The 25,262-nt window shown below is 43.4% G+C and overlaps 2 protein-coding genes across 2 annotated transcripts in view; both read right to left on the reverse strand.

The window, feature by feature from the left end:
- Window positions 1-2,777, reverse strand: part of LOC135912318 (zinc finger protein 37 homolog) — a 74,720-nt gene extending 71,943 nt beyond the window's left edge. The window contains exon 1 of the mRNA XM_070520972.1: window positions 2,651-2,777. The gene's annotated coding sequence lies outside the window, so the exon portion shown is untranslated. The remainder of the gene's footprint in view (window positions 1-2,650) is intronic.
- Window positions 2,563-22,776, reverse strand: LOC135912315 (zinc finger protein OZF-like). The gene is made up of 5 exons (XM_065444719.1): window positions 22,704-22,776; window positions 16,524-16,580; window positions 5,602-5,668; window positions 3,328-3,730; window positions 2,563-2,822 (listed from the first exon to the last, which is right to left on the reverse strand). Exons 3-4 carry the CDS (start codon window positions 5,666-5,668, stop codon window positions 3,330-3,332), a joined length of 468 nt encoding a protein of 155 aa, XP_065300791.1. The 5' UTR covers window positions 16,524-16,580; window positions 22,704-22,776; the 3' UTR covers window positions 2,563-2,822; window positions 3,328-3,329.
- Window positions 22,777-25,262: the final 2,486 nt, after the last annotated feature.

Genomic DNA, 25,262 nt, shown 5'->3' on the forward strand with positions numbered 1-25,262 from the left:
AATAAGATACACAACAAAAGAAGACAGTATAGAATGTAGAACATCATACCTCTGTCATCTGCATCGTGCTTATTTCTGCTGCAAATGACAAACTTGCCCAAGTTCCTGCACTTACTATATCTATTTGCATTTGGGCCAGCATACTTCTCTATATATCTCCGAATGCAAAACTCACTGCATGAAACAGATTTGGGAATGTGGTGTAAAGAGCAAATAGTGCATGGTGCCCAGACTCGTTGACATTAGCTTTAAAAAAACATCCAACTGCCACAATGCTGGCAACACAGAAAGAAAGGAGTGTGGCGGTGACCATGATTGCAACTGTGGAGACTCATGCTCAGCAGGCTATGGCAAGAATGCCTGTGGTCGGATGCTGTCGGGTGGAACACACCCTGCTAGCTGTTGCTATTCTGGCTATAGTATCAGCTGTCTCCTTCACTAAATATCTGCATGCAGCTCTGGAGGCTTCGTGGGCAGGTACTTTACTCTTTGAAGTTGCCAGATTGCTCATCTAGGGCTCTGAAGCTGCAATGCCACTGGCTGCACCTGTGTTAAAGAGCCCAGTTGGCATGTGCTTCATACATTTCAAAACCTCAACACCATCAGAAACTTTAGGCGCCAGACAACGCACAAACAAGTTTTTCAAGTCGCTGCTCTGACCTTTTAACTTGATTAACATTCTTAGGATACTCTATGCCTTTTTTGGCAGCTATCACTGTCTCTAACTGTTCTCTAGCAAACTTGCACCTGCCGTCGTTTCTCAGTGGCTGTGGTGTTGGGCTGCTGAGCACGAGGTCACGGGATCGAATCCCGGCCACGACGGCCGCATTTCGATGGGGGCGAAATGTGAAAACACCCGTGTACTTAGATTTAGGTGTACGTTGAAGAGCCCCAGGTGGTCAAAATTTACGGAGACCTCCACTACGGCGTGCCTCATAATCAGAAAGTGGTTTTGGCATGTAAAACCCCATAATTTTTTTTCCTAGCCAACTTAAGTCATTGTCTTAATGGGCTGAGCACCTTGCTACTGTGCTGAAGGGTCTGGATTCGAAGCCAGCCGTTCAAGCAGCATGGGTCTTTGATTATGTGATACTGGGTGTCTGCTGCTCTTCCATGAACCTCTTTGATGCCAACTTTGGTCAAAGGGTATGTGCAAGTGGGTACAAGTAGCACTCAGCTAAGTAAAAAAAAAAAATTGGAGGACGCTTAAGCTTCGCCTTTAAGAGTGGAACATGACAGCATTAAAAGATCCCTGGCAGCTTCTCACGCTTCCTTGCAACTGGAATGTATGTAACCATAATGTTTACCAGGAAACACTGGCTGTGAATGCTATGCAACGACGAGCGCCAGCTGGAGGTATTGCAAGGAACTGGATGCGAGGCTCCGTGGCCCCCAAGACACCCGCACGCTGGTGCTCGCAAATGGCAGACAGCACAGCTGGTTTGTGAATGGTAGAAATGCTGCAAAAGGGGTTTCTTTGAGTTTTTGCGTAACAGAATTATTTTTTCTCATATAGTCAAATTACAATCTGTGAGCTATCATGTCTGTAGGTTGTGTGTAGGTCACAGTTTACGATTTTTCCACATCTTTTAGCTTGAGAAATTCAATTATTTCAGTAAATTTCTTGTGTCACATGAAGAACCTGGGTATAGGGGGTACAATATTTTTTTTTTTTGCCGAAATGACGTCTGATGCCGACACCAGATTTTTTGTGGCACAACCTCCTTAACGCTGTCGCGTTAAAATCCTCTACAAATTCTCTGGTGTTGGGCAGAATCGAACCTGCATCACATATATTCATACACGCGTCATGCATAAAGTTCGCAGTGGCACTGCTAGATTGCACAGAGTGCACAGAGGGATGCGCGAGAAGAGGGCCTGGCTGCATTCACATCTCAAACATGACGCATTATGGCAGTGGCAATGTAGTTTCTCGCTACACTACTTTAATGCTAATCGCATTAGTGCCGACATTCACTGCACGATGGGTGATGCTGGATAAATCTCAAACATGAAGCATTATGGCAGTGGCAATGTAGTTTCTCGCTACACTACTTTAATGCTAATCGCATTAGTGTTGACATTCACTGCACAATGGTTGATGCTGGAACTTTCGATTATCTGAACCGGTCTGCATGATAAGCATAGCATTTTACCTAGGCATATAGGAACTAGCCAGCACACAATTTTAGCTGAATTTCACATTAAATGAATGAATTTGGCTCTAGGTGCATTCGTGAAATTTTTTTCGTTCACGAGGTTCTGTGGTATATGACACAGAGAAAAAATATACATATGCTATTTACTTTCAAAACAATAACAGAAGAGCCACAGTGCAGCGTTAATCTCAAAGTACTGTGTAATTAGCAGTTCAGACCCAATAGCTGTTATATGTTACGTCATGAGAATCTATGGATAACCTTCAGTAAACTTGCCAGAAATATCATACTGTCATCAATTCATGCAAGACATGTGAGACGAGTGTATGTGCACGTTTTTCCAGTCCACATGTCTACATATCTCAGCGGCTGATTCCGATCAGAGGCACCACCCACCACACCATTTCAATACAGCATACAAGCTTTACTCGGTTTCCAGACATGACATCACTAAACATCAACGATGGCTTCTCAAAAATTGCAGCGCTCACTTTCTCATGTCGTTGCCTTGCTGTGCGAATGCCGACCAGAGTGACAGGGTTTGCTAATGCTCAACCACAAGTATGAAACGGGACGTTCAAAGCTTGAGAACCAACTCAGCTGAGGCATGCATTTCAGCTTGTGACCAGCGTGGGAGCATTTCAGCTGGCGCAATAGTTTAGTCTGTAATAAAATAGTGAGTACTATGTTAGTGAGATCGTAATAATAAATAAATAGTTGTTACAAAAACATAAGGACTTGAACTAGGAAGCACAATTATGTCAAATGTGAACTTCACCCACGATATGTTGTTAAATTTCCACAGAAGACAAGAAATTTGGCACATGCTACTGTGTCCTGTATCAACTGTATGCTTGTTTCTATTGTTCAATTCTATTGTTATGAGTAATTTCAAAAAATGTATTTATACAGTCACAAACACATGTTAGGCCAATCCACACTGAAAATAAAATTTCGATATGTTGGGACAGGTGAAGTAACATTAAAGAACTTATAAGAAAACTTCGCATAAGGTATGGCGAACTTTACTGTAGGCAATATTATAAGAAAAACCCTATGGTTGAGAAAGCCAGAAATATTTCAATACAGTTTATAAATCATTTCCTGGCATAAAAAAGATATATACAGATCAACCAGTTGACCTACAACAAAACTTCAAGCCCCTGACCTTTAGGGCTTCACCTCCGAGTGACAGAATAGGTGGCGATAGAGGTTGTCTCTCCGTGAGAAGGATGCACCACAGTGGATGCAGGCAAAGGCACGCTCTCCAGTGTGGGTGCGCAGATGACGTGTCAGGCTGTGATTCTGAGTGAATGTTTCTGGGCACAGGTGGCACTGGTAGGGGCGCTCTCCTGTGTGGGCACGCACATGGCATGTCAGACTGTTACGCTGAGTGAATGTTTCCGAGCACAGATGGCACTGGTAGGGGCGCTCTGGCATGTGGGTGCGCAGGTGTTGGATCATGTGCTTCTTCTGCTCAGTCTTGTAAGTGCACTGCCGGCAGGAATGCAGCTGGTCACATACTGACACGAGTGAAAGGTACTGCGCTGGGGATGGTGATGGCAAGGAAACTGCGAAGTCACAGGGAGCAAAGGAAGCCAATGTAGCAATGTGTCATATACTTCGTGGAACTAAAGTGCTACATCCAGGTATCAAAGAGTGTTGCAACACTTGAAGGCGAAACACTTGATAACGTTGGCCTGGCTACTCAAACATTACTCACAAGGCAACAGTGCACTGATGCAGAACATCTCTGTACATCTCTGTACACAATTATTCTTAATACATACATTACAGCTTTAAACACAGAGGTGGTATTCGGCAACAGATTTCGATACGATGCCTAAATAGCTACTAATGCAGTCACCTACAAAACTAAGTTATTACATGTTATTTCGCGTCGCAAAACAGAACAATAGGAGCATCAATACATATTTGAACATGTGAAGCATATGAGATAAATATTAACATAAATTAAATAAATATAAAATGAAAAGTGTGTGAAACTAAAAAGACGAAGGAAAGACTCAACACAGCATTTATAAGAGGTTAAATTGACACAACTGCTGGTAGAGGATAATGCAGCTACACTTCCGAGCATATAAAAAAAAAGCATTGTTCTCACTACAAAAATAACTAGCCTTGGTAGACGCAAACTTCTACTCCCAATATATGGAAGCTGGATTTGGCCAGCAATTTTGATATTACAACTAACTCTTTATTGACGGCACATATATATACCGGAAAAAGACGTTTATTTGCAATCTAAATGTGCAAAACACTTTGATAATAAGCACTATCAATTCAAAGAAAAAAAATGTTGAACAAACTTTTTTCAAAAGCAGGGGGAAACACAAAGCAGAAAACTGGAAGTGAGCTTTACCCCAAACCTATGGCTGGATTTGGAATTTCTAGACAATTCTCTTTACATAGGAACCATATGAGTACATTTTATTTGCTTTATACCTTGTGTGTGACACCACTTCAGCCAGAGATCTTGCATTAGTGTGTCTCCTCTGAGCATACTTTCAAGAGAAAGTGAATTACGAGCAAAATTTCTTCCTCGGCCTGCGCTCCTGCTTTAAGCCAACAAGTGACGCTTACTGCCCGTTATTCACTGTTGGCCCAAGACACTTAGCTAGAAACTTTGTACTTAATACCAAAACTCTGCAAGAAAAACAATGTTTTTCTGGCACTTTGCCTGTAGTCAATACGAAGTAAAGGGTTAAATAGTTAAATTAAGTTTATACCAAACACTGTGCCACAGAAGGATTTATACAACACGTCACAAGAGTCAACTGATGTTATCACATGCAGCATATAAAGTGAAATAGCATTATAAATGAAAGAAAGAAATATAAAACAAAATGATCAATACTTAAGCTAAATAAAGAATAAACACAGTGTTGATCACATTGACACCATATTTGCAGCAGCTGCATCTTTAAGCATTAAACAAGAGATTCTGTCGTTGTAGTAGTGGATTTCAAACAATTTACATGATCCTTTTTCATTGCCTCAGCAACTGCAATATGAAACAACACGCACCCCCCCCCCCCCCCACACGCACGCGCGCGCACACACACTTACACACACACACACACACACACACGCATTGCACATATATATGAAAACAGTCAATATTCCACACTATATATTACACTCTCTACTTGTACGTTACGTCTTTCTTTTTTTTTTTAGCCTGATGATTACATGTCATTCAGTGCAATAAAAGTTTTTTCTTTTTTATGACTTTAGTAATATGACAAGGCAGCAAGTGAATTTGCCATTAGACTAGCTCCAGACAAACAAGAGAAGCATAGGTGGCAATCAGTAGTCGTATCAACATCACAATGGTAAATCAATTGCAGATCAAACTGCTGTGTCGCACAGCAAAGAGAAAAAAATTTAAGCTGTTTGAGAAACTGGCGAGCTGGTTTACAGTCGAAGCCCAAGGAATACAACTTGTTACAACTTGTTCGACGTTTCTTCTGGCAGCATGGAAACATCTGTAAAAGCATGAAGATTACTTTCAGAGCCAACATAAACACTAACAGTTACGCTCACATAAAGTTTCTTTTCTCTGTAGTGACAGACGTTAATAAAGGGAAAATGAGACAGACGTATTTAGGTAGAGGCCCAATACTTTGCTTCACAATATATTACAATCTCGTATATCTATTACAATTATTCACTGACTCATGCTGAAGCTACTCGATAAAACTTTTTTCAGTATGAAATAATCAATGTTTTGAACATCAAGTTCACTAAGCACTGTCTTGATCATGATGGCTCCTACTTCACTCAAATGATGTCCAAATGGTCTTGCCAGCACTCACTCAGTGCATCAAAAGTGTGATTGGCAAGTACTGGTGACACCTCTTTTACTGTAACTGAACATGACATCTATATACATATTTCACACTTTCAGAGAAAAATGGCTTTTGAACAAGAATAAACTGTTACCTAGCTTGCAGCCAGGACATGAATGCTCATCAATGTCCCAATTGTCCAAATCTATTGCAATTACAATTTCCTTCCCTTTCCAAATTGTACAAAACTGGTTATCAAAATAATCTAATGCAATCCACAAGACGTCCAATGTCTACAGCTGTCTTTGACACTTGGTTGAAAACCTGTCTTTTGGACCTGTTCATAGGCTCTCAAGTGATGAGGTACACATGTTTAAATGGCATGAAGTTCCTGGCAATGCAATGCAGTTTGCATCAATTGCAACACTGCCACAGCATGCTTCATCGCTGCAACCCCAAAATGAATGCATGCGCCACATCTGCCGTTGGTCTACAGTCGACCATATTGTAGTAGTCTAGCACTCATACAACTGTGCTAGATATTTTGCCCTTGTGCAATAAATTTTACTCGGAGTCAGCGCGTGTTTCATGCATTCCCTTGTGTGGGGACGTGGTTCTTTAAAAACAGCTTAGTTTTAGAAGAAATTTAACGAAAATTCTTTTGGACCAAGTTTCTCACGCTGGTTTCAAAAATGTAACGAGATTTTGGATATGGCCAATAGTTCCAGAGTGAAATAAATTTAATTAGGTATTGTTTATCTGTACAATAGCAAGGACACTACCAGCCAGAAAGTTAGTTTTGACATATGGCTGGATAGTAGAAACTGTAAGGAAAACAAATCCAGGAGTACTTTTTTTATATGGCAGATATTAACAATTTTATAGCAAATTAAAGTTTAATGTTTAGAAATTGCTCTCATGTGGTGCAATGAGTGGCCAACATACAAATTTTCTATGGCGGAATTTAAAAATCTGCTCCTAGTATCTCAAGCTAAACGAATGTAGCTGCATGCCACTGCAAAAATAATGGCTCTATGTGCCCTGAAGGTCAGTATATTGCTTCTACAAGTTTAAAAAACACCAAGAACAAGCCTTTGAGAGAACATAAAAAATAACACTACAAAATATCAAAATATTTACAACTGCCATTGCATGAATAGCCTCCGGAAATATAGTCGGCCTGGCTGCAGTCATTCTGGTGATGCCTTCCGAGCACCCGCTGCAAGTTTTCAGCAGAGGCGCGCTTGTTTGCACGTCATCCTGTTACCTGCTGGTCTTTCTCCACCATGCGCTTGGTATTACCACGATTCAGTCGCAGTTCTTTCAGAACAGCTGCTGAGGATTTCTCATTCCCGGCATTCGGAGACTTTCATTTTGTTTTGAGCCTTTCCACGTTGGTATCACTCAAGATGCGCTTCATCAGACAAGCGCTTATACATCAGGTGAAGTGCCTCCTACACATGGGGTGGAAGATTATAGCAGTGCTTTGGAGCAGGCTCCCCTCTGGCCTTTGCAGCATTTTGTCGACACCATGATTATGGGCCTTCTGGACAGAGAGAGCGATTTGATGGCACATCATTCGAAGTAATGTGGTGGTGCATGGCTGCGACTGCATGGCCTTTGCACCACCCATGTGAGATTTGAAGGCCCAACAGTAATAATTACTCAGCTTAGTAATTAGGCTACCAGTTAACTTACTCTTGCCTCCAAGGCTGCCAGTTTCAGAGCACTTCTGCCTTGAATAAATGAGGGTGCGCAGCATAGTGCTCATTCTCTTGTCAACATGATCAACACAGTCTTCTTTTCCTACCGCTATGTATCCATACATTCTGGCTTAAGAAAAGTGCAGTTGTCACCATTCAAAAGTAGCTGTGTACTGCATCTCATGCTTTTACAGTACCCTTTGAAAAAGTATGAGTGCACCTTCAACTTCCATTTTGACCGGCTTTTACAGCAAAGCATGGCTAGGGTTCTGTGCATTTTTGTTCTCCATGAACAAACACTATCATCATCAACGGCTCATGCCCTTGTAAGCATTCATACTCCCATTCCTACATTTCGCCGTGCCCACAAGGCAGACGCTATAGGCACTCAGCAAAATGACGTGAACAGTGCTTAAACTCTTTCTAATAATGCATACAACATACGGAACAGCATGTTGAAAAGTGTTATCAATGGCTCATACCTCCGTGAGCAATGGCTCATACCCCCTTGCACCAGCAAAAAATGCAATGACTCATCCTGTAAGGTTCATGGCTACTCACTTTGCATGAATTAGCTGCGATGACGCTATTCCTGTTTTCGGTGATTTCAATGTGGATGTGTCGGTACCAAAAAGGGAGGAGTTTACTTACACATTCTGTGTTGCAGACGTGTCCCTTGCGATGCCACACCGATTCCAGCCCAACTGACCACCCGGCAGTGTACGTGCATCGATTTGACATTATCAAAGAATGTAATTGCAGTTGCAAGTGAAATAATGGCCACCAATCAGGACAATAAATTAGTGTGTGTGCCTTTCGTTGCGCTGACCAACCCTCAAGACAATAAACGAGTTTTATTTTGGAGGGCAGCTCTTAGGTGCCCGTTCCTGCAATGAGTGTCAGCATGCTCAGTGTAACTGAGCGAACGAAAGGCAGCGGGGCATGAAAGACGGTAACAGCTAAGAGAGCGCAAGGAGCGCACAGCAGAAGCATGAGGCAGAAAATGGAGGAGGAGGGCATGGCGAAAGCGTGAGAAAAACATAATGCGGTGACGATGGCTATGAGATCGCTACAGAGTAGCCCACGTCAGTTGGATCAGTCAGTTGGACATAACTGTAGGCTACCAGGTGACAAGGCATACATTTAAATGGCATGGAGTTCCTGGTATTGCACTGCAGTTCGTATCAATTGCAATTACAGCATGTTTCTTAGCTGCACGCCCAATACGAGGAAGCGTGTCAGGGGTGGAGGAAAATGAAAAAAGCGCACCATAAAATTGTCAAGCAAATATTTGGACAGCAGTGGAGGGGTGGGGGCAAATCAAGAACCATCGGCTAAGGAAAAGGTTAAAAAAATGGAGAGGAGTGCAGACGAAATCATCACTGTGAACATTCAGAACTTTCAAGCAGGAGATTGCCAATGAAAACATCTACAATAATTCTAGGGGAAGCTCTTTGTTTGAAGTTATGAGGAGTGTTTTGTGGACTAAAACGTTCCGAGTCAAATACCAAGGATTACACGTTATGCGGTGCATGAGGAGAGGAGGAAACGGCTTAACTGATACTTTTCTGTAAAGTGCTTTGCCCAACAGAGGAACAGGGCTGATTTTTTTCAAAGTATTGGGGTTTAGGGACAGTCTAGGCAAAATAGACCTTAAGCAGGTAGAACTAAGAAAACGGAGGTCATCTGATTGGTGGAGCAAGGGTGAAATTTCACTACCCACGAAGTACAATGTTATCACTAGTAACGGCTAGGTGGCATGAGCCGTCACCCGATATAAGGAGTTTAGCTTTATCCATCCATCGCCAGTTTACTGATGACGCCAACGATAAGGCATGCAGCGAGGGCGTCACCGATACCATATATGGAAAGGAAGCGCGCCATGAGCGCAGGTCTGTCTGCGGCGGCGGCTGCTGTTAATCGCGCCCAAACGTCACCCATCCGCTGTCTCTTGCGATCTCCTGATCAGCGAGGCAGTCACGCCACACTTCGCTCCATTTGCAACGTGCCACACGAGAATTGTCCGCGCTAGCCAAATATTTCACGAAATGAAAACTGCGCTCCATATTAGCTTTAGGAAGTATCGTAATCGTCGGTGAAATTTTTTTGATGCCACTGCAGGACGACTTCGGCTGGCAAGTAGTGGGTGGCCGAAGATCACGAGCTAGCACAAAGGCTGTGGATGAGGAGATCACATTGCCATGTAATCAGCGAGAGCATGGCGTCAAGAGAACTGCCGTCGGTAGAATGGTTCAGAATGGGATTATCAAAGCTTCAAGGATGCCTCAACTGACTGAAGAGCACAGAAAGATAGAAAGATCATTATACGGCCTCGAGGAGGGCTCAATTTGAACAAGGTGAGCACCACCCCGATTGGTTCCGCAGTCATCGAGGCGTCCGGCCTAACGGAAGAGGAGGCCCGTGAAGATGTTGTCTGCCCAAACTTCACTCAAAATATCATCGTAGTCAGCACACCTAAGCCCGAACATCCTGCGAAGTACGTTAGAGTCAAGCCTTTCAAGATTACGGAAGCGGAATACGAGGTAAATGCATACAAAGCGGCACCACATGCAAAGGCGTCATCCAAAGAGTGGACATCAGACTCCCAAGCTATGATAACAAGAAATATTGTGCATGACTTAAGCCCGCTTGCACTGGCTGCTAAGCGCATCAAGATGTCGGGATCAGTCATTGTACTTTTCGAGGGACTAAAAGTGCCCAATTTTGTCAGGTATGGATCCACACTAGTGAGATGCTACCTTTACAGGAAGCAATTCGACGTCTGCTTCACCTGGGGAAGGGTTGGGCACCACTCTGATGCGTGTCCAACACCTGACTTTGTTCAGTGCAGGGGATGTGGAGCTTGCAACCCAGGAGATGAACATGTGTGTATACCTAAGTGCAAATTTTGTGAAGGCGATCACCCTACTGGCGACAAGTTTTGTAAGCAAAGATTTCAAGTCCCTTACGTCGTAAGACTCCATCGAAGAGAGTGCAACAGGACTCGGTTGTCAATATGAGTGCAGTGGGAGGCGCAACAGCTGGCGCCCAACCATCGCCCCGAGAACAGGGAGCACTCACGCTCCAAGAGTCGCACCAGATCCAGGCATCATTCACTATCCAGGGAGAGAAGGCGCTCCAAGTCAAGGGAAGTGCAGGTGCGCTTCGTGCAAAGGGACTCAATACCTGGCGAGAAGACAACGCCAGGAACCACCTGGGCTGACAAAATCAAAGGTATGGCGAGGGTTGCTGGGGGCGCCTCGGCAGCTGTGGGTGATGACAATGATGCCAGAATAGAGCAATTAATTAAAGAAGTAACTTCTTTGAGAAAAGCTAATGAAGAATTGACCATGCAGGTAGTAGAGCTTCGTAAAAAAGAGCAGTCAGGCCCTGCTAGAGTAGAGATAGACCTGTAAGCAAAAGCAACGATCCAGGGGAATCCAGCTCCCCTGCCCCTAAAAAGAGAGCGGTGAGTTCCGAGGATGATTCAGTCTTCTCAGCCCTCAGTGAAATAAAAGAGGCAATTAAAGCGATAAGAGAGACAGTGGAAACAACTAACCTTAAAGTGGGCAAATTGTGGAAATGGAGGCTAATGGCAGAGAAAATACTTAAGAAAATGGAGGCTTGAGGGGATGATAATGATGAGTATCTGCCATCAGAGGCGGATAGTATAAACTCCATTCCTGGATTGTCTAGGGCCATCTCAAAAAGTAAAATAGTGGGTAATAGAAAGGCAGCCTCACCTAATAACAATGGACAGTAATCATGGATTAAACGTGTGGCAATAGAATTGTCATGGGTTCCAACACAAAAAAGCAGCACTGCAACAGGTGATCAGGTCATCTGAGGCCAGGCCAAAGGTAATTATGCTGCAGGAAACCTTAGCGGACGAAATTATGCTTACTGGGTACAAAGTTATATGTAGAGACAAAAAAATTGGGAGGGGGTTGGCGACCCTCATTGACAAAAAGTTGCCATACATTGAGCATGATATTCACCTTAGACATTCCTGGTTTGAATTTATTCTAGTTGAGATAATACTTAAAAGGAACAGAGGTAAGATGCAAAGCATTTTCTGCTTGAATATTTATAGCAATCCTAACGACACGAGACAGAAGTTTAGAGCACTCTTCAACAAGGTGCTTTCGGTTGCCAAAAACTCCCCGCTCATTATTGGAAGGGACACACGTGGGGATGCACTTGGAACACAAAGAAGGGAGAGGAGCTATGGAGTCTTGCCATGGATCTGGGGTTATGCTTGATTACTGATCCGACGTATCCCACCCGTCCACAAGCAGGGACCCCACACCAGATCTTACTTTTGTAAACAGTTCAAGAGCAGCCAATTGGGAAAATTCAAACTTGGATCTCGGCAGAGATGATTACATCATACACATAACCATACGCATACCGAGACAGGAAACTAGAATCTTCAAGTTCGCTGATTGGGATCAGTTCAGAAAAATCAGGGCGAACAGAAGGAAAGTGGGGCCTCTAGATGCCGAGCAGGAGCCCCTTCAGACATGGGTTATCCAGCTCAGAGAGGACGTCAGAGAGGCCACTAAAGAAATCAGGACAGAGGAAAATATTGAAGCTATGGACAGCAGGCTGGCGCATCTGATTGAAGCCAAACAGGCTATATTACAGAGATGGAAAACGCAGAGACTTAACAGAAGGCTAAGGAAAAAATAGCGCAATTAAACAGAGAAATTGATGATCATTCAAAGACCCTCGTGAAGCAACAGTGGGACGAGATCTGTAATATAGCTGATGGTAGACTCAAACATGGAGGTAGCTGGAACCTCCTCAAGCACTTGCTCAACGAGAATGAAACAAGGACAAGCAAGAGAACAGCTATAGCTAAGTTGGTTCATCAGGAAAGCCAAGATAAAAGAGAGAGGGATATCATGGATAGTCTCACAGCCAAATATCTCCCACTTAAACAACCAAACGAAGGAGACAAGAGCCCAGAATATATGGGAGGCATATGTGAGGAACTTGACCGGGACTTCACTGAGTGAAGTGAGGGCGGCTCTTCACAGTCTTAATGGTAGATCGGCGGCTGGACCTGACGGAATAACTAAGATATTAAGAAATCTAGACGATGAATCAATTTCTTATCTAACTGAACACTTCAATGAATGTTGGAGAAAAGTGGTATACTTAGAGGAATGGAGGGTGGCCAATACTATCCTCATACCAAAACCAGGCAAACAACTCGCTCTAGACAACCTCCGTCCTATTTCCTTAACGTCATGTCTAGGCAAAGCTATGGAACATGTCGTCCTAAATCGACTCACGAAATACGTTGAGCAGAACAACATCCTCCCATACAACTTGATTGGCTTTCGTCCCGGGCTGTCAACTCGGGATGCTATGCTGCTGATCAAACAGTAACTTATACAGGCCAGCCCAGCGCATACGAAAACTCTTTTGGGATTGGAGGTGGAAAAAGCTTTTGATCGTATAAAGCATAAGGCAATACTTGACGTCCTCTTGGAGATGGGTTTAGGTAAGAGACTTTTCAACATGATTAAGGACTTTCTTAGAAATAGAACTGCACAACTCATGCTGGGTGAGCTTAAATCAGAAGCTAAGAATTTGGGAAATAGGGGCACTCCACAAGGGGATGTGCTCTCACCCATGCTATTCAATTTAGCAATGTCCAAGGTTGCAAGAAATCTGGAGAAAATTGAGGGTATACATTATGTGATATATGCCGATGACATAACCATATAGAGTGCCAAGGGTAATGTAGGACAGACAGAGACCAGATTACAGGAAAGTTTATACGTTGTAGAGAACACACTGAAAGACATGGGGTTGAAATGCTCGGCAGCCAAATCAGAACTCTTAGTCATTAAACATCGCAGAAAAGGTCGTAAACCAAGAGGTTACATTCCGGAAGATGAGCCAAGAGTGTGCTTATACACTCATGAAGGATCCGCAATCAGGCTAGTTGAAAAAATCAAGGTTCCTGAGTATCACATAGATGGAAACAATGCTAACTATAGAACCAATACTCGAATAAAACAGATGAAGTCATTAGGTTACTAATGAGAATTACCAATAGACACGGAGGCCTAGGAGAAGACAGCGCTTTGAGGCTAATACATGCCTTTGCTCTCTGTCCCTTCACCTATGTGGTTGGATTATTCAAATGGAAGCAGGCAGAACATAACAAACTTCATGTGATGCTCAGGAAGCTCGTTAAAGTAGCCCTAGGGATACCTAGTCACGCTGCAACCGACAAACTCATGAGTTTAAGGGTGCACAACACAATGGAAGAAATTGTGGAGGCCCGACAGCTAGCGCAACACGAAAGATTGACAAAGTTACGAGCTGGCAGGAACATATTACAGGCAACAGGTGCAGAACTGAATACATCAAGGAGCTCAATAGAGGCTGAAGTAGAATTAAGGACTGAAGTTAGGAACAAGATCAGAACCAACCCTCTCCCCAAAAACATGCATCCAGAATATAATGTTGAAAGGAGAAAGGCAAGAGCTAAAGCACTCTTGCAGGAAATAAAGCAGGAGAACGAACTGACAGCTGTAGTTGATGCTGCCTGTGTGAAAGGTAAAGAAGCATATACGGCCATTGTGTCAAATTATCAAGGAAAGGTGCAAGACGCTCTCACTATTTTTACCAAGGACCCCATGGTAGCAGAACAAGCAGCAATTGCTCTAGAGATCAGGAATAACAAGTTGGCCTGCATTTACAGCGACTCGAAATCCGCTGTAAAGTGTTTTGATAAAGGCTACGTAGCCAGAGTTGCAGCTAAACTTTTTGAAAACATTGGGATTATGAGAACTGAAATCCGATGGTTTCCTGTGCATATGGGGAAAGTGGACGAGACTCGGGTAAATCTCAATGAGATTGCTCATGACTTGGCACGAGGACTTGCTAACCGTGACAGTCACAACCGAGCCATTCACCATTAAGCTAGAGAATCTAGAGATCATTCAATAACATACAGTGACGCTAGCAAATATTACTATTTAGGACGCAGACAATTCCCATTGCCACATTCAAAACTGAACAGGGCTCAGGCAGTCTCACTGCGCTTATTGCAAACGGGTACATATCCCACACCGTACACCATTAATAAAATATATCCAGAGGGGTAGATTAAGATGGACTGCAACGAATGTAATGGCATCATTGGAATCAGACATATGCTGGCGGGGTGCCCCGCGACTCTCCCCAACCTCGTTGAGGAATGGACACAGTGGGAGAAAAGGATTCAAAGCCCATTGTTTCAGGACCAACTATAAGGGCAGTCCAGAGGGCCCATGATGTCGCTGAAAGGCTTGGCCTGACTGTGCCAACGTGGGAGCGGCCCGCCTTGGCTTAAGAAGTCGAGCCTCCGGACCTCATTGCAAGTTTTCACACACACATACACACACACACACACACACACACACACACACACGCGCGCGCGCTGCAGGTTTTGCTGTGCATGCCTTGGTGAGAGACGTTCATTGCCGCGAGAATATCGTTTAGGGTGGTTTGGCGATTGCGAGTGCTCTGCATTGTCCGCAGAGCGAGAATGTTCACGACGGACGGCTTGACTTTTGTTTCGCTGCTTACACGCGGTGAACTCCACCTCTCCACAACATCGCCGCAGTTTGCCCACTCGACAGCCTACTTCACAGCAAGTCCATAATTCCGCTCACCTTTTCGCACTGTGACGCTAGCACCACACATCGTACACTTCACACATACCAGCAACGTATTCGGAGTCCAAACCCGCAATGATGAAACTCGTAGCAAGCTCGTTTGTTCCGAGCAGCAGCGACGTAAACGCATCCAAAAGGTACGGTTTCCACTCAGTTACAGAAGTTGAAGCTGGCGCTTGAAGTTTGTTCTTCGTGAATGCGCTCCAAATCTGACGCGGCCGCGGTTGAGAGCGAGAGGTAGGCGTAATCCGTAGTTGGAGGCTTCGTCGTCGCTCGACCATGTCGACTCTGGGAGCGAGACGTTCTCGATGTCGTTGGAAATTAACAGTGCTGAGCGCTTCAAGTAAAACTCCCCGTCTTTCTCTTCCTTTTCTTTCATGTCGTCATGAGGTCATGTCGTCGGCGTACACAAATATCACCGACGATTACGATAACGCTAATTTTGAGCGTAGCTCCACACGTGTTTTCATTTCACGTCTCATGCTTGTCTCGCGCGGCACCCGCGGCTGGAGAACGCGAGAGCTAGTGCATGACCAGTGCGAGAATAAAGAACGAACGTTGGTTCTAAGTCATAGAGTGTTGGCCAAAAACTCAGCAAGAAAAAAAATATTTTTGGTAAGTTGCCTGCAGGCAACACTCAATGAAGGGCTAAATAGTCAAATTACTTTTAATTTGAAGGTGGTGAGACAGTCCCATCTTTGAGCATTAAACAAGGGATTCTTTCACTCCAATAGCGCATTGTAAACACTTTCCATGATCCTGTTGCATTTCTTAAGCAACAGCGACATGACACAAAACCTCCCTCCCCGCCTTCACCCCCCACCCCACACATGCAATTGCACGTATGTATACACGAAAACAGTCAATATTCCACACTGTGTATTACATTCTCTGTTCATACATTGCAGGGTATATCTATTTTACCCGGATCATTACATAGCAGTCAGTGCAATAAAACCCTTTATTTTTTTTCATAACTTTAGTAAAATGATGGGACACCAAGCGAATTTGCCATTAGACTTGCTCCAGACAAGAATAGCATGGGTAGCAATCAGTAAAGGGTTGTGTCCCTAACACAATGATAAATCAACCATAGATCAAGCTTCTGTGTTAAGTAACAAAGAAAAAAAAAAGGATGCTGTTTGAGAATCAGGCGAGCTGGCTTACAGTCGAAGCCCAAGCAATACAAATTGTTCGACGTTTTTCCAGGTGGCACGGACACGTCTGAAACAGCATGAGGATCACTGTCAGAGCCAGCATAAACACTAACAGTTCCACTCACAGAAAGTACTTCTTCTTTTTTGTGTAGACAGACATACTAAGGCAGGGGCACAGTGCTTTGCTTCACAATATATTATAATCTCATATATCTATTACGAATCCTTATTCACTGACTCCTGCTGAACTTACCCAACGAAACAAACACCTTTTTTTAAGTACGAAAGAATCAGTGTTTGGACATTAAGTTCACAACACAATTAGTCATGATCACAGTCACTCCTAATTTAAACAACCAATGTCCCAAGGCTCTTGCCAGCACTCAGTGCATCAGAAGTGTGATTGGCGAGTATGGGTGAAGCCTCTTTTACTGTAACTGAACATGGCATCTATTAAATCCATCTTTCACGCCTTAAGAGAAAAATGGCTCTTGAACAAGAGTAAACTTTTACCTAGCTTGCAGCCAGGACAAAAATACTCATCAACGTCACTATTGTCCAAATGTACTTCAATTACGATTTCCCGGACTTCCTAGATTGTACAAAACTTCAGAGTAACAAAGACACCTTGGCATGTTGTAATACACGAAGCTTTTTTTGGTTACTGAATAATGTAATGTGATCAACAATATGTCCAAATGCATACTGCTGTCGCTATCACTTGGATGAAAACACCAGTATATTGGCCATGTGTGTAGGCAATCAAGTGACGAGGTACACGTTTAAATGGCACGAAGTTCCTGGCTTTGCACGGCAGTTCGCATCAATTGCAACACTGCCACAGCATGTTTCACTGCTACACCCCGACACGAATGCCTGTGCATACATACAGCTCTGCTAGATCTTTTGCCTTTGCACAATAACATTTACTTGGAAGTCAGCGCATGTGATGCCTTAAGGGGGGACAGATTTTCACATATAATTTTTTTTTAGATCCTCACCCTGACTTTGTCATGCTAGTTTCAAAAATGGAATTAAATTTTGCATATGGCCAATATTTCAGAATAACTGAAATTAATTGTGTATTGTTTATCTGTACAATAGAAAGAACGCTCACTAACAGCCAGAATGTTAATATTGACATATGGCTGGATACTACAAAACGTAAACAAAAGAAATGCTGGAGCACTTTTTTTATATAGCAAATTAAAATTTAATGTTTAGAAATGGCTAAAATGGGATGCAATTAGTGGCCAACTTACAAATTTCAAAAGCCAAAATTTAAAAATCTGCTCCTGGCCTTTCGAGCTACACGCATGTAGCTAACATGGCAATGCAAAAGTAATGGCTCTATGTGCCCCGAAGGTCGATATATCCCTCCTGCAAATTTACGAAAACGCCAAAAGCGATATTTTGAGAGAACATGAAAAACAGAAAATAAAGGAAGCTTATTTTTAATACAGAAGACTACAAAATATTAGAACGTATACAACTTCCATTGCATCACTAGTGTCCAGGAATATAGTCTGCCTGGTTGCAGTCATTCCGGTGATGCCTTCTGAGTGCACGCTACAAGTTTTCAGTAGAGGCATGCTTGTGTGCACATGCTGCTCCGCGCCGGTCTTTCGCCGCCATGCACTTGGTGTGGCCAGGATACAGCTGCAGTTCATTGAGTATGGCTGCTGATGCTCTCTCATTCCCAGCATTACACTTCATTGCATGCAGCCTCAACCACAGCTGCTTGCACAGTGAACAGTGATGCATGCTGTTCCTTTGGTGCAGGTACGCACCCATGTCAGAGAGTGGAGATTTTTATTGTTTGAGTCTTTCCTCGTTCATGTCACTAAGAAGTGCTTCATCATACAAGCGCTTATACACAGGAAGAAGTGCCTCACACACATAGGATGACAGGTTGTGGCGGTGCTTCGGAGTAGGCTCTCCTTTGGCCTTCGCAACATTTTGTCAACACCATGATTATGGGCCTTCTGGAGAGAGATTGATTTGTCATCACATCATTCGAAGTAGTGTGGTGGTACGTGGCCGTGACTGCCTTATGCATGCCCTTTGCATCACCCATGTGCACTTTCAAGGCCCAATGACAATAATTATTCAGCCTAGTAATTAGGTAACCAGTTAGCTTATCCCTGCATGCAATGCCGCCAGCTCCAGAGTAGTTCTGCTTTGATTTAATGAGGGTGCGCAGTGAAGAGCGCATTCTCTAGTCAAGATGATTCACACAATCTTCTTTTCCCACAGCTATGTATCCACACACTGGCTTCTTGTAAGGCAAGGAAGGTGCGATTTGTCACCATCCGAAAGTAGAGCTGTGTACCGCACTTTTGTTTTTGCAGTGCCCTTTGAAAAAGGATCAGTGCACTTTCAACTTCCATCTCACCGGCTTTCTTAATGGTGTTCTTCTGGCAAACCTGATCCTTATTCCAAGCCTGTTAGGTCGGGTCGTCATCTTTTGGTGCCCGTTCGCACCCAGCACCAAAATTGGTGAGCACCACAAAATCGAGGACGAAGCCAGTGAACAGCTCTATCACCGTGGTTACGCTGATATGGGATGAGTGGCCGCGTGTCATCTACATGAGAAATACGACATGGGAGTTCTATCTGCGTTGTTTATATTCAATTGAATGCATAAATTGCGGTCACCTGCTTGCGTCTCGTGCTCCTCGGCGTCCGCGACAACCTTCAGCACGGACATGAGGTTAAAGCACCGCTCTCCCCATCTAATACCGGCTTGTGAAAATGCGCACACGGCATCAGCGCAACATACGCATCGCTTCTCAATTGGAACTTTTTTCCCAATATTCGGGCTGCCAAGTTGTGGACGCTGCCCATACACATGTGCGGCTCGTACAAGATTATATGGTTGTCGAAAATTTACCACCCCCTGTAAAGCGTGCACCGCCGTATATATAGACATGTAGAGGTGAAGGCACCGTACAGCACACTTTAGGGATATGGCGAGAGTTCGCATGGACGAAGCAGAGCTCGCGCGAGGCGATGATGCCTGGAAGGAGGCTTCGGCTGTGCTTCCAAGATGTGACGATTGTGACTAGACTAGATATGTGACTAGATATGTGACTAGATAAAATTAACAGTCTGGGCGTAATTAGCACCAATATGACTGCATCATATATTACACTACCTCCGATATAGGCCCGCCGGGCGTCTTGTGCAGGGAGGGGGGGAGGGGGGGGAGTCAACGAAGTGTCGATGCTAAACGTACATAATTATAGCACGGCCGTGCGCCAGCCGTTCCTATCTTGGAGGTAACCCTAGCACCGGACGAGTCAAAGCGTGCGCGCGCCTAGCGCTAGAGGTCACGTACTTAATCTCACGTTTCAGAGGTGCGTTGAAGGGAGAGACAGCAGGGAAGAGTTTGCTACCCTCAGTTCCCGCTCTTCATCACACCAGCGTTTTGTGACAGCGAGTGTTGGCAGTCGAGTGAGATATATGTTCATGTTTGTTTGTTTTCACGAGGGACATAGGTAATTGCATAGTTATTACATATTTATAAGTGGTCCGAGAAAGGTATTTTGTCATGTTGTTACAACATACATTAGACGCCATGTGATCAGAAGCACAATGCCATGGCCATGGGCTATCCCGTTTCAGAACAATCCTATAAAGACTTCCGACAAGCCTTACAGCTGTCTAACCTGAGCCTATGCTTCCCCACCTTTTACTTCTCCAAAATTTCAGTATCACATTCAATGTAAACTGCATTTCATGTTCGATAATGCTCGGGGGTATAAACGCTTTCATAGATCTAGTCGCCATAAAAACTTAACTACAAAACTTTTATTACATCCCCCAGCCAATATGGCATCTTAAGTAAATCTTCAACTTAAGATGCAGCAAAATCGATATGACGCGGAGCGTACACATCTACATTCTCAGTATGTAATTGGACAGTATGAAGAGTCCAATTTTAACATAGAATTAACTTCAATATATCGGCTACTTAATATATACGAAATAAATCTTAGTAAGACGTCATTTAGATGTTACGATGGGACACGGACGTATCGATCATACCTGGATGTTGATAGGATATCGGTCGTTCACTGGGATATAATTATAGGATGTTTGCAATGTCTAAAGCATTATGATCTATGCACATCTATGGAACATAAATGCCTCATCTGGGAAAGAGCAGCCAAGAAATTGTGGGCCTCAAGCTTTGGAATAAGGAAGCGAGTTCACAAGCCCATTCACTGAAAGCATCCAATAGTTTTATATTGTTACACGAAAAGGCACTTTTGTTCCGTCTAGAATCGATTTACTATTGATTTCACATTCTGATTGTGATGTGGCTGTTTGCTGAGTGTCGCCTTTGCTTTTCTTCTCTGAAAGAAGTAAATTGGCAGGTTTCCTTGATTCCCCGTTGATGATGAAGGGGCGTGTGGCTGAGGGCATTGTCATGGTGGAGCTTGACCGTGACGTTGATGTCAGCCCTCACATGCGCAACCCGGCGTTTCAATCTCTTGAGCAGCTCCAGGTAAAAAGCTGAGTTGACACTTTCTCCCTGCGGTACAAACTCAAAATGGACGATTCCTCGGGCATCAAAGAAGACAATGAGCATCGTTTTGATGTGAGACTTAATTGCTCATTTGTACTTTCTTGGGGCGGGGGGATGATTTTGAATGCCACTCGCTGCTCTGCCTTTTCGATTCTGGGTCATTCTCGAACATCCAGGATTCATCTCCAGTTACGACAGAGTTAAGAGTCTGGCTCATTTTTAATCAAATCCAACAATTCATGACAGTGCAAAACTCGAAGTTCTTTCTGACCTTCTGTCAACACTTTCGGCACAAGCTTCCTGCAGACTTTGTGCATTTGCAGATCCTCGGTCACTATCCCATGTACCACAAACGTGGACACGTGTAGGGTGTCAGCAATTTGCTGGATGCTCAGTCGACGGTCGAAACGCCAAACTTCGCGAACATGATCTATGTTTTCGTCGGCTCTGGTCGTTGTTGGGCGTCCAAAACGAGGTTCGCAGGCGACCTCCTCCCGGCCCTCCTTGACCGCCTTGTTGCACCTCCCGGACTGTAACCTTGAAATGCAGTCATCCTTGAAGGCCTTTTGAAACATCTGGAATGCTTTGGTTGCATTCTTTCCAAGCTACACGTAAAACTTGATAGCGTATCCCTGTTCAAGCGAAGGCTCCATCGCGCCGTATTATACGCCCACACTGCTCAAGCTCCATCACACCGTGTCATCTGCACACGATCCATCGTCGGTTCTTTTGTCGGTTCTGGTCATTGTTGGGCGTCCAGAATGGGGTTCGCAGGCAACCTCCTCCCGGCCCTCCTTGAATGCCTTGTGCCACCTCCCGGACTGTAACCTTGAAATGCAGTCGTCCTTCAAGGCCTTTTGAAGCATTTGTAATGTTTTGGTTGCATACACTCACTACACCATTTCAATACAGCGCACAAGCTTTACTCGGTTTGCAGACATGACATCACCAAACATCCCCGATGGCTTCTCAAAAGTTGTGCTCACTTTCTCATGTTGTTACCTTGGTGTGTGAATGCCGACCAGTGTTATGGGGTTTGCTAATGCCCAACCACAAGTGTGACACTGGACGTTTAAAGCTTGAGAACCAACTCAGCTGAGGCATGCATTTCAGCTAGCGACCAGCTTGAGATCATGTCAGCTGGCACAATAGTTTATTCTGTAATAAAACTGTGTACTACGTTAGTGAGGTCATAATAATAAATAAATAGTTGTTACTAAAACATAAGTATTTGAACTAGGAATTACAATTATGTAAAGTACAGACTTCACCATTGATGCGTTAAATTTTTGCAAAAGACAAGAAATTTGGCACGTACTACTGTACACTGACTCAAGTGTATGTTTCTGTTTGCATTGCTCAATTCGTATCTTTTGAGTAATTTCAACAAACTTACTTACACAGTTACAAACATATTTTAGGCCATTACACAATCAAAATATGATTTTGATATGCTGGCATAGGTGAAGTGACTTGAAGGCATTCTATAAAAAATTCTCATTTATGGCAGGGTCAACTTTCCTTCAGGTAATATTAAAAGAAAAGCCCTACGATATAAAGAGCTGGAAATCCCTCAATGCAGCTTATAAATTATTTTTAGCCACAAGGAAAGTTGATCAATCGATACATCTACAACAAAACTTGCAAGCTGCTGACCTTTAGGGCTTCTCCGCTGAGTGAGAGGACATGTGGCGCATGAGGTGGTCCCTCCGCGAAAAGGATGCACCGCAGCGGACGCAAGGAAAGGAACGCTCTCCAGTGTGGGTGCGTACATGACGTGTCAGGTTGTGATTAAGAGTGAATGCTTCTGGGCACAGGTGGCACTGATAGGGGCGCTCGCCTGTGTGGGTGCGCACATGACGTGTCAGGCTGTGATTCTGAGTGAATGTTTCTGGGCACAGGTGGCACTGGTAGGGGCGCTCTCCTGTGTGGGCACGCACATGGCATGTCAGACCGTTACGCTGTGTGAATGTTTCCGAGCACAGATGGCACTGGTAGGGGCGCTCTGGCATGTGGGTGCGCAGGTGTTGGATCATGTGCTTCTTCTGCTCAGTCTTGTAAGTGCACTGCCGGCAGGAATGCAGCTGGTCACATACGGACACGAGTGAAAGGTACTGCTCTGGGGATGGTGATGGCAAGGAAACTGCGAAGTCACAGGGAGCAAAGGAAGCCAATATAGCAATGTGTCATATACTTCGTGGAACTAAAGTGCTACATCCAGTTATCAAAGAGTGTTGCAACACTTGAAGGCGAAACACTTGATAATGTTGGCCTGGCTACCCAAACATTACTCTCAAGGCAACAGTGCACTGATGCAGAACATCTCTGTAGATCTCTGCACACAATTATTCTTAATACATACATTACAGTTCCAAACACAGAGGTGGTATTTGGCAACAGATTTCGATACGATGCCTAAATAGTCACTAGTGCACTGACCTACAAAACTAAGTATTACACGCTATTTCGCGTCACAAAACAGAACGATAGGAGCATCAATACATATTTGAACATGTGAAGCATATGAGATAAATATTAACACAAATGAAATAAATATAAAATTAAAAGTGTGAAACTAAAAAAAACAAAGGAAAGACTCAACACAGCATTTATAAGAGGTTAAATTGACACAACTGCGGGTAGAGAATAATGCAGCTACACTTCCGAGCATATAAAAAAAAAGCATTGTTCTCACTACAAAAATAACTAGCCTTGGCAGATGCAAACTTCTACTCCCAATATATGGAAGCTGGATTTGGCCAGCAGTTTTGATATTACAACTAACCCTTTATTAACGGCACATATAAATACCGAAAAAAGACGTTTATTTGCAAAATGTGCAAAACACTTTGATAATAAGCACAATCAATTCAAAGAAAAAAATTTTGAGCAAACTTTTTTCAAAAGCAGGGGGAAACACAAAGCAGAAAAACTGGAAGTGGGCTTTACCCCAAACCTATGGCTGGATTTGGAATTTCTAGACAATTCTCTTTACATAGAAACCATATGAGTACATTTTATTTGCTTTATACCTTGTGTGTGACACCACTTCAGCCAGAGATCTTGCATCAGTGTGTCTCCTCTGAGCATACTTTCAAGAGAAATTGAATTACGAGCAAAACTTCTTCCTCGACCTGCGCTCCTGCTTTAAATCAACAAGTGACGCTTGCTGCCCATTATTCACTGTTGGCCCAAGACACTTAGCTAGAAACTTTGTACTTAATACCAAAACTCTGCAAGAAAAACAATGTTTTTCTGGCAGTTTGCTTGTAAATACGAAGTAAAGGGTTAAATAGTTAAATTACGTTTATACCAAACACTGTGCTACAGAAGTATTTATACAACGCATCACAAGAGTCGACTGATGTTATACCACATGCAGCATATAAGGTGTAATAGCATTATAAATGAAATAAAGAAATATAAAACAAAATGATAAATATTTGTAGCTAAATAAAGAATAAACACTGTGTTGATCACATTGACACCACATTTGCAGCAGCTGCATCTTTAAGCATTAAACAGGAGATTCTGTCGCTGTAGTAGTGAATTTCAAACAATTTACATGATCCTTTTTCATTGCCTCAGCAACTGCAATATGAAACAACACGCCCCTCCCCACACACACGCATTGCACATATATATGAAAACAGTCAATATTCCACACTATATATTACACTCTCTACTTGTACGTTACGTCTTTTTTTTTTTTTTAGCCTAATGATTACATGTCATTCAGTGCAATAAAGGTTTTTTCTTTTTCATGACTTTAGTAAAATGACAAGGCAGCAAGTGAATTTGCCATTAGACTAGCTCCAGACAAGAGAAGCATAGGTGGCAATCAGTAAACAGTCGTATCAACATCACAATGGTAAATCAATTGTAGATCAGACTGCTGTGTCGCACAGCAAAGAGAAAAAAATTTAAGCTGTTTGAGAAACTGGCGAGCTGGTTTACAGTCGAAGCCCAAGGAATACAACTTGTTACAACTTGTTCGACGTTTCTTCTGGCAGCATGGAAACATCTGTAAAAGCATGAAGATTACTTTCAGAGCCAACATAAACACTAACAGTTACGCGCACATAAAGTTTCTTTTCTTTGTAGGGACAGACGTTAATAAAGGGAAAATGAGACAGACGTATTTAGGTAGAGGCCCAATACTTTGCTTCACAATATATTACAATCTCGTATATCTATTACAATGATTCACTGACT

The sequence above is a fragment of the Dermacentor albipictus genome, chromosome 6, assembly GCF_038994185.2.
Source record: "Dermacentor albipictus isolate Rhodes 1998 colony chromosome 6, USDA_Dalb.pri_finalv2, whole genome shotgun sequence".
Taxonomy (NCBI): Eukaryota; Metazoa; Arthropoda; class Arachnida; order Ixodida; family Ixodidae; genus Dermacentor; species Dermacentor albipictus.

Excerpts from the sequence above, each read along its gene's own strand:
- LOC135912315 (XM_065444719.1), bottom strand. The coding sequence starts at position 5,668 with ATGTTTCCATGCTGCCAGAAGAAACGTCGAACAAGTTGTAACAAGTTG. Across the intron at positions 3,731-5,601 it reads GTATTCCTTGGGCTTCGACT|TTTCCTTGCCATCACCATCC; the intron begins GTAAACCAGCTC and ends GTGACTTCGCAG.